Source organism: Crocodylus porosus, unplaced genomic scaffold (genome assembly GCF_001723895.1).
Source record: "Crocodylus porosus isolate Cpor-Errol unplaced genomic scaffold, CroPor_comp1, whole genome shotgun sequence".
NCBI lineage: Eukaryota > Metazoa > Chordata > Crocodylia > Crocodylidae > Crocodylus > Crocodylus porosus.
In genome coordinates this window covers 1,140,106-1,149,915 of record NW_017728939.1, presented here as the reverse complement: position 1 = coordinate 1,149,915, position 9,810 = coordinate 1,140,106, and the positions used below count along the sequence as shown (strand labels likewise).

Here is a 9,810-nt window from a genome sequence, read left to right as displayed (position 1 = left end):
TCCCCACATGTCTGAAAAAGGACTTTTTGTTGTCCTTGATGCCTGAAGCTAGTTGGAGTTCAGTTGCAGCCTTGGCTTTCCTGGTTTGCTCTCAATCTTGTTAGACTCAAGAAAGCCCTCAGAAACTGTGAGCCCTTAAGTTTTCACTTATTTGTTGAGCAAGGAAACATGAGATCAATTCTTGTTGCAAAGACCCCAGTACTCTTTCCTGCCATGGCAGGGGGTCAGACTAGATGATCTATTCAGGTCCCTTCTGACCCTAGAAACTATGAAACATGGCAAGCCCACAGCCAGGTGGAAAGTTTGGCATTCTGGATTCCTTTCTGAAGTCTCTGGGTTGATTTTGTGAATCCTGTGGAATGCTGGTTGAGAATCACCAATTTATACACTGATGACACTGCAGACCACAAGAGCCAGAAAATAAGAACGGCCAAAAGTGAAATGGACTTGTTTTGTACTTTTGGTACAGCTTAATGATCTGTGTAGACTGAATGGTATCAGGATTGAAGCAATGCATTTTTTTTAAATCACTTCCAACAACCTAAGAAGATATCAGAAATATGTGCAAGGAATTTAAAAACAAAATTACAGTTAAGCTAAAGGACATTTTAAGCGTACTTAAGTTATTTCAATGCGTCTGAACTATATACAACATGAGCCAGGATCTCTGGAATTCTGTAGCACTTCAGTGCTTATTGCTGCGATAAGAATTACCAGAGGAAAGTCAAATCCTGCTCAAGGACATGAAATAAACACTTAACAGCACAATATGGGTATTCAGTTACACTGGGATTTAAGGGCACAGCTAGAAGTTCTGGATTGGCTATGCATTATAGTTACATACTCAATGTACTCAGTATTTTATTTACAAATTCTTGAAGATTAGGAGACTAAAATTTCAAGTTAAACTTATTTATAAAAGTTAATTTGCGGCAAAAGAAAACAAAAGAAAAACACCCTTTATTGACATTTCCACTACCTATTGCTCTTTTTGTGAAGCAAGGATGTTTTTAAAAACTTCTTATCACTATGTAAACTGGATTAGTGGATCAAATATAATTGGTATGTCTATAGATCAACTAAGACCAGTGCATATTCTTGTCTAGTTAGTGACAAGCAAATGTGTGCTTGTTTCTAGGGTAGACCAGTTAGTTGCCCCAATTTTGCTAGAGTATTTTTAACAGTATATCTGATGCCTGCAGGTACAAGTTCATATTTTACATAAAACTGTCTCCACAAACTGGGCTGTGTTCCTTCCTGTGCTCCCTTTACTTATATGCACCTTCACCAGTTATACAACTGTAACTATAAAATTCAGTCTAATATTAAGGAGAAGTCATCACAATACTACACACCTTATGCCACCATTTTCATTCTCTCTCTAGGTATAGAGATACCCACAATTTCAGACAGAGCCCTTGCTATAGAATATTCTGTTGAGTACAGCAAGATATACTTAAGGCAGTAAAATAAATTTCATAGGTTACCAAAAGAAAGAGATATCCACAAACAAAAGAAAAGCAACGATCACTGCAGCTATCTGAAATTTTTCCCCAAAAAACAAGCAGTGGCAGACCACTTAAGTCAGGAATATTATGGTCTTCTTGCAGATGGTACTAGTTTAAATCTTGTGTATTCCATGAAGTAATTAAGTTAAGACACGACAGTGTCAGGAGCACACAAATCTCCTCTGGTTGAGAAAATGAAGAAAAAAAAAAAATCAAGACTGAATTGGATGTTTGAACACTTCAGTTTTCATCCTTAGGAAGTCCTTACTTCCTATATGCTGACTAGGTTGAAGGATTGTGCTTTCAATTTCCACCCCAGCCCCCCAAAAAAATCACATAAAAAACAAAAATAAAAAACCCACAGATTTATTCATATTCTGTATAAAACTTTTCTGCTACCTGCTAGACTACATGAACATTAAAAATGCTTCAGATTTTCCATGTCTGTCCCTTCACACTATGCAACTTTAATTGACTGAGCCTCAATTTAAATTGCCAGAAGCTCAGGCCAGATCATGTGTTACATACCTCAAAGCTTGAAGGTCTCACAGCAGAGTTTTTGATTTACCCCCTACAAACAAATGACTCGTTTCTAGAAATGTAATCTGGATTTTGAACACTCAGCTGGCAGGCAGGCTCCATGGTTTGAGAGACATCTTTAACTAACTGATCTTCTGTAATATTCCATGTAACAGCTTGAAATGTGAATGTTAAGTAAATAAAGCTCTTATAGTAGTATAGACAAGGCACAGGGAAGGTTTACAATGAAATCCAAACATTTATTTTAAAGAACAGTCCTGCTTTCCGATCAATAAGAGGGCTTTACTTGCCTAGAGTAACTGATAACTGGTCAATCTTGTTGGGCCTCTTTGTGTTCAGATGACCTACGACAAGGGCTGTTTTCTATTCAAAGAACAGTTTAAGGTAGATCGAAATATTTGATGTAATAGCTTTCAAATTGAAGAAATATTTTTTCATAGCCTTAACTTTCTGACTTCTGCTTACATAAAATAAAATAAAATAACTCTTATACTCCTACACAATCAAAGCATCTGTCACCCTGAGGAATATTTAAAATATTGTTAGTTCAAACAATCTTTAAAGGCTTGTTTCAGAAGGAGAGAAAAGCAGTGAGACTAGATCTCATGAACAACAGAATATGCATCAGGCTTAATACATTTTCTATTTGTCCAGTTCTGTGTAATCCTACTTCTAAACCTCAAACTACTCCATTGAGGAAAGAAAAATATTATCATTTCTCCTCACGCTTTCTGGAGCGAGCCTGTAAATCAAGCATATTGTGCTTGTAACAGCATAGGGAGAATACAGGAGAAAGCTGCCTTTTTTATCACTGCAATGCAGTGCTCAATGAGTGGAGAATTGGGCTCCGCACACAATAGAGTGTAACTGTAGTCAAGCATGTGCCATTTGCTTTGCTCTATTTCTCTTGCTTGTTCAAGGAAAAGATTAAACTCCCCCCCCGCCCCCAACAAACATGCAACAAAGCTACTTGTCCTGGAAGGTAAGTGGTCATTGATCCGAAGTCCACTAAAAAAGGAAGAAAAAATGGTAATATCTAGAAACACTTCCTCATAAGAGAAATAGCTCAGCTAGCCAGAGACCAAGCATGTCTGAGCACTGACAGCCTGCTAGAGAGAGGGGAAGTCAGGAGCTTGTAGGATACCTGACACCATTTTCTGCTCTTGCACTAGATGATCTCAAATTCAGGCAGTTTGTGCGTCTTTCTACAATCTCCATAGTTTTAAGGCTCAAATCACAGCCTCACAGAGACAGTACATTTGCAGCAGGGGCATATTATTGGGCATGCGTGAACACACATGATATTTTGCAACAGCCAGCTACTGCCAACTTCCATGTCATTGATTCTTAATGTATGCAATGATTTCCCCTCTTTCACTGCTCTGTTATTTATTTTTTCATTCATTTTTACAGGCAGGAAAATAAGAAAGCATAATGGAAAGTTTCATAATGCAAAAATGTATAAGCCACCAATGCTTCAAATAAGGTCAATACATTGTTTTAACCCACATCAGCTTACTTTTAGAATTGCTGCAAACACAAATCTTGGGATGAACACTAGCAGATCAGCTTAAAATTACTTCACTGATATATAGACACACTTTCATTGCCCAGACAGTTTCTCTCTTATTGGCATATAGCTTGGGCACATTGACCCCAATCACCAAAACTGAAAGTTCTATAGCCACAAATACATAATTATAAATAATGGTATCAGTTATAAATAATCTCTAACCTATTTTTACATACTACATTCTTCCTAATTAAATGGATTTCATAGAAATATATATTTTTTGGCCTAAAATATTTAAGACTTTAGTTCATGTTGCCACGACTTGAACACCAGTAAACTGGCATGGAGAAAAAAACCCTTATTAGTAGACAATACTGTACTGCTGCTGGCCCTGGGTAGGACTGTAAACTGCATCTGATTGAGGGCCTGGTGGCAATGTGGTGGGACTACTGGTGGTAGGGCAGCTCCTATAAAATGCCACAATGTTGCAACTTCCAGAGTAACGTGAGTATAGGGCACCAGCCCCCACTGCCTCGTGGGTAGTCTTTGTTTGAAGTAAGGCTAAGGTACACCACCCCAAGAGAAATGCATCCTTGCTGAGGCATAGGGCAGTCTGCAGTACCTCCAATCTGTTGCTCTTTGGCAGTGGTTACAACCATCGAGGCACTGAATGCCTGGACTCTGTCTCGGTGGTCAGAAGTGGGGATGGTGCGTCTAGGGCAGCCTCTACTCCTCCATACTCTTGCCTAGGCGCTCGTGCTGAAGGCCTTGGTATGATGTTTGCAGGACTCCATAAGGGGAATAAGGAACCAGAGGCAGCTACTAAGGTGTCCAAGCAGCCCTATTCAGGGATGGCCTGCTTGCCCTTCTTGAGGAAGACCCTAGAAAACAACCCAATCTATCCTGCCGAAACTGAAATAAAATGACTTGCATTCTAGAAATTCTGAGACAGCATATGGATCTATGAAACTTGTAACAAGCTGCATCATTCTCAAATTGGGCTTGTTAGTCACAAGCAAAGTCATCAGGCATCTGACTGGACCTCTTAACAGGTACACAGTATTCCAGAAGATCAGTGGCTGGTTATATACTACTGTAGGAAGCTTACTCTCAAATAGAAACTAGAAAGTTAAAGCAACTCAAATCCAAGATGAGGTTCATAGATTCACAGATGCTAGGGTCGGAAGGGAACTCAACAGATTGAGTCCGACCCCCTGCCTATGTAGGAAAGACTGCTGGCATCACATGACCCCAGCCTTCTCTTAAAGACCTCCAAGGTAGGGAAGAGCACCACCTCCCTTGGAAGCCCATTCCAAATTTTGGCCACCCTTACTGTGAAAAAGTTTTCCCCCTGATATCCAGCCTAAATCTGCTCTCAATCAGTTTGTGACCATTGTTCCTTGTTACCCCAAGGTGTCCTGGTGAACAGAGCATCTCTGATCCCTTGCTGCGTTCCCCTAATGAATTTGTAGGCAGCCACAAGATCACCTCTCAGCCTTCTCTTGCAGGGACCTAAACCTCTTCAGCCTCTCAGTCTCTCCTCCTAGGGCTTGTCCTGTAAGCCCCTAACCATAAGAGTGGCCCTCTTCTGGACCCTCTCGAGTTCATCAACATCTTTCTTGAAGTACAGCACCCAAAACTGGACGCAGTACTCCAACTGTGGTCTGACCAATGCCACATAAAAGGGGAAGTATCACCTCTTTGGTTCTATTTGTCATGCATCTGCTGATGCATGCTAAACTGCGGTTAGCTTTGCTGATGATTTCATCACACTGACAACTCATATTCATCTTGGAGTCCACTATGACTCCAAGATCCCTTTCCGCTTCTGTGCTGCTGACAGGGTCACTTCCCAGCCAGTAGGTGCGCTGGATATTTTTGCACCCTAGGTGCAGCGCTCTGCACGAGTCCTTGTTGTATTGCATCCTACTGTGTACTGCCCACTTTTCTAACCTGTCCAGGTTGCCCTGCAATCGTTCCCTACCTTCCAGAGTGTGCACTTCATCCCACAATTTAGTATCATCCGCAAACTTGGACAGAGTACACTTCACACCCACATCCAAGTCACTGATGAAGATATTGAAGAGTACAGGTCCAAGGACTGAACCCTGCAGGACCCCCCTACCCACATCCTTCCAGGTCGATACTGCCCTGTCTGCTATCACCCTCTGGGTGTGACCTCTAAGCCAATTTGACACCCACCAGACTGTGTAAACATCTGTGTCACAGCTTCCTAATTTATTTATGAGAATGGGATAAGATATTGCATTGAAGGCCTTGCCAAAATCCAAGAAAACAACATTCACCTCTACTCCTGCATCTAAGCATTTTGTGACCCCGTTATAAAACAAAAATAGATTGGTCAGGCATGATCTATCTGCTACGAATTCATGCTGGTTGCTCTGCTGCATTATTTTTCCTGCTGGACTCCCACAAATATCTTCCTTCATAATCTTTTCAAAGAACTTTCCAAGGATGGAGGCGAGACTGTTGGAGGTTAGATATTCTGAAAGACCTTAGTTACTAAATAACCAAGTTTGCAAATGCAAATATATTCTTGCCTGAAAAACTTACTTGGGTGGACTCAAGACTTCTTCAAGGAACTCTTCAATCTTGTTCACATCTGTTTTCACTTCACCATTGTAAGTAATAAAGGGTGGATGCGTCCCTGGAGCCAGGTTCTGAAGATCTGCTGGTTTCCTAAAGTGCAATACAAAAACATGGTACACAACACCGTAAAAGAAGCAGGTCAGCACAGGCATCACTTTGATTAGAGAGGTACTGCTCTTTGCATACCACTTTTGACCCTCCAGAGTTAAGTCAGGCACTTACAGTGCAATAGTGATTCAAGAAAGCATCTCTGTAGGAGAGAAAGTTCAATTACTTGCAATTTTTTTTTTTTTTTTTTTTAAAGGAGAGGAGTAGCTAGCTTTTTTTTTTTTTAGAATTGTATTAAATTAGATCTTTTAAAAATTTATTCAAAATTTGGGTTTAAATCTTAATTAGAATTCTGGCTTGGGAATACTATCACATAGTTAACTTGAGAGCTTTAAAGACAGTAATTTCCTTCCTCCCCTCCATTTCGGTTTCATCTTCAACATACACCGACACATGCAGCAACCTGAATGGAACCTGAGGTCATCCATTAATATGCCTACCTCTCCACACCCAAGTTCCTCTGAAGTAAATGAGCTAACAAAAAAACCCACTCAAACATGTAATACACGTGCCGTTTTGTGGCAAACAGCCCCACCCCCTGCCAAACATGGGAAAAGTGCAATAAAATAGTTATTTTACAGTTACAAGATGAGCTTTCAAGTAAGTACCGATAAAAATAAAGTCCTTTTCATGGCAGGGGAGAAAACATAATATAATCATAAATATCTGGATTCAAAGTTAAGGACAGCACTAAGTTGTCTGCTTAGTTTCACCAAAACTAATGCTGGCTTTCTACCTGCAGTAACCCCCTTCAGACGGTAATCCTAATCCTGCTGAACGGTCTATTTTATAGACACTTGGCTGCTGCTCTCTTTCCTTCAGTTTAGCTGGGTCTTGATCCAGTGGTGACATGGCAGACATTCGTCTATCTAAATGATATGTGCCAATCTCACATGCGTATACACCCACTTGCATTCATTCCATCTTACGCAATTTATTAATTTCACTATAATATGTGCTTGCACATCTGCCATTTCATTTGATCATTTAAACACAATGAAACAAAGGAACATTCAATCCTAGAGGACAGAAGTTGAGAAGTTCAGGAAGGGCATTGTTGAATTGCTGGATAACGTAAGGCATGCCCGTTTGTTACTACCTATACTAACCCCAAGAGTCTTCTAAAAATAGCCCCCCCTCAAAATTCGCTCCTATAAGTTCCCATGAAATTTGTTACCTCTGTGCCTGTGACGGTCTTAACTCAAACCAGAACAGGAATTGCAGTTTTACACGTCAACTCCTCAGTGCCAGGATTAATTTCTATTACAAGACTGATGAAACCAGTGAATCTTTATAGTCAAGACTTTCTCTGCAAAGCATGAACAGGGATTTCTCAGGGATTATATCCATGCTATAGGTGGCTTGGGGTAGAATGTACAGACCAGTTCCAAGACATGCCCTGTCCACACAGGTAAGAGAAGTTATGCTAGCAGCAATACATACATAAAAACAAACCACTCAAGTGGTGTGAAAGCACAGACTTACTTGTGGATAACACCTTCAAACGTGGTTAATTTGTAACTGTACACTAAGATTGGTTAGTCCTGCAGGACTCTGAATCAAGTGTAAATTCCTAAAGGATTAAAACCATGTTGGATTTCATTCCATGACCACAGCTTGAGCCCCTTACCAGAGGAAATAGTAATACTGATAAGACAAGCTCCTACACTTTGGCTGACCAACAAAAGATAACATACATGTAAGCTACAAGCATTCCTATAACAGTTTGAATTAGCTGGAAGTACATACAGAACTGAACTGAAAAGCTTGACACTTAGTGCTCAAGCACCTTTGTATTAATAGTAAGACCACTTTTAGTCTGGTGGTAGCTTACAAAACAGTGGCAGAAGTCAGATGTTGAAGTCAAAGCGTGGAAATTAATTCAACTCCAGTTTTCCAAGTAGTTTGTTGACCGCATTGCATCACTAACTTTGGTCCTCTCCCTTATATTTTAAGCACAATTTTTCTTTCATAATTGGTGCTCCAAGTCAGCCATACAAGTCCAGTTTAACCATCGTTAGCCAGTCTAATGCTCTTGAGGAAAGTATTATAATATTTAGGTTCAATATAGTTCTGTACATACACAACTGCAGAAAACCATTATGGCTCATTTCCAACTTTATGAACTGGATAAATGTTCCTTCTAAGGAATTTTAACACAAAAGCAGTCAAAGCAACTAGACTGCCCAGAAGGGAATCAAGGGAAAGGTTTCATTTCAGAAATAGACCAGATCAACAAACTAACAAAAGGAAAGGCTCCCCAAAAAATCCCACTGGGTGGTTACCTGGAATTCATCCTCTCAAACACATGAAAAATTAAGCAACAGCACAGATACAGTGCACAGTATGTGTGTCAGCCTACCACAAGGATCTCAGAGTGTTTTAGGGAACACAAAACACATCCCAAGATGTACCCCCAACAGACTTTGTTTTCAGAATCAAGGACGAAGAGGTACAGAGACGTTAATATCCTAGCAAACCATAGCCAAAGCAAGGAACCAAACGCAGGAGACAGAGACATAGCAAACTCTGTCGGTGCCCAGGCCAGATGCCCAAGAGGAATTTTACTGATCACGGGGTGCTGGGGGTGTGGAGGAGAGCAGAGCCAGAGAAGGGTTCTCTTCACTTGGGCAGCAGCTGCTTACTGTGCTGTATCAGCACAGGCTCAAGCTGCTGCAACTGAGGAATAGCGGCAGCGTGGGCTCCATGGAGGCCACTCTTGGTGCCTTGTTCTCTCCCCCCCAAAATCCCCACAGCAGGGCTGTCTCTCGCACAGCACAGTCTATCCCCACCTGAATACAACACTGGGTATAGGGCTGGCTGTTCCTGCCCAGCACGTGTGGCTGGGTGGTACCTGCCATAGCAAAGACCTCAAGGGGCAGGAGAGGAAAGGCCATAATGGCACCCCCAGAAAGAATGGACCTGGGGCTGGTGCCCATTTCTTTCCCAGTTACATTAGTCACACACTGCTACTGTAATGAACAGATCTCCCCTATCACCTTACAGCCTACAGGCCATAACCTCAAAAACCTCCATGATTTCCTCTGAAAGCTGTAGCATGTCCTTCAAGGTTATAGGTGGTATAGCCTGAATCATTCTTTTGACATTCAAACAAGAGCTAATGGACAGGCTGAAAAAAACCTGTATCCTTGACAGTACAGCAAAAGAACCCAATAGTACAATCTTGTCTAGAGAGTGAAAAAGCCCATGTAGCACTAGCACTTCATGGAAAGCTACAACAAACATGTCACGTGACTGAATATTATTTCTAGGGGCTGAAAGGGCACTTCAAAATATCTGTGCTTCTAAAAAATAACCACAACTTAAGCTCTAATGTGTAGGGATGGGCGGTGCGAAGCCTAAAGCTTAGCTCAATGTTACTGAATAGGAATTTGTCTAACTACCTGGTAATAACTACACACATGGTTTGAAATATGCAGGGGCTGAGCACCCATAAGCAACGGGAGCCCCCAGCCTGCCCCAATGCCTTTCTAAACAGCTCAGATGGGGGCAGCAGCAGCAGCTCCTTCC

At 41.2% G+C, this 9,810-nt stretch overlaps 1 protein-coding gene across 2 annotated transcripts in view; it reads right to left on the bottom strand.

Annotated features, from left to right (window-relative positions):
- Window positions 1-9,810, bottom strand: part of CLIC4 (chloride intracellular channel 4) — a 68,243-nt gene that overhangs the window by 14,055 nt on the left and 44,378 nt on the right. For both annotated transcript variants that reach the window (XM_019547632.1, XM_019547631.1), the window contains exon 3: window positions 6,136-6,261. In XM_019547632.1, the coding sequence (XP_019403177.1) occupies window positions 6,136-6,261 (126 nt within the window). The remainder of the gene's footprint in view (window positions 1-6,135; window positions 6,262-9,810) is intronic.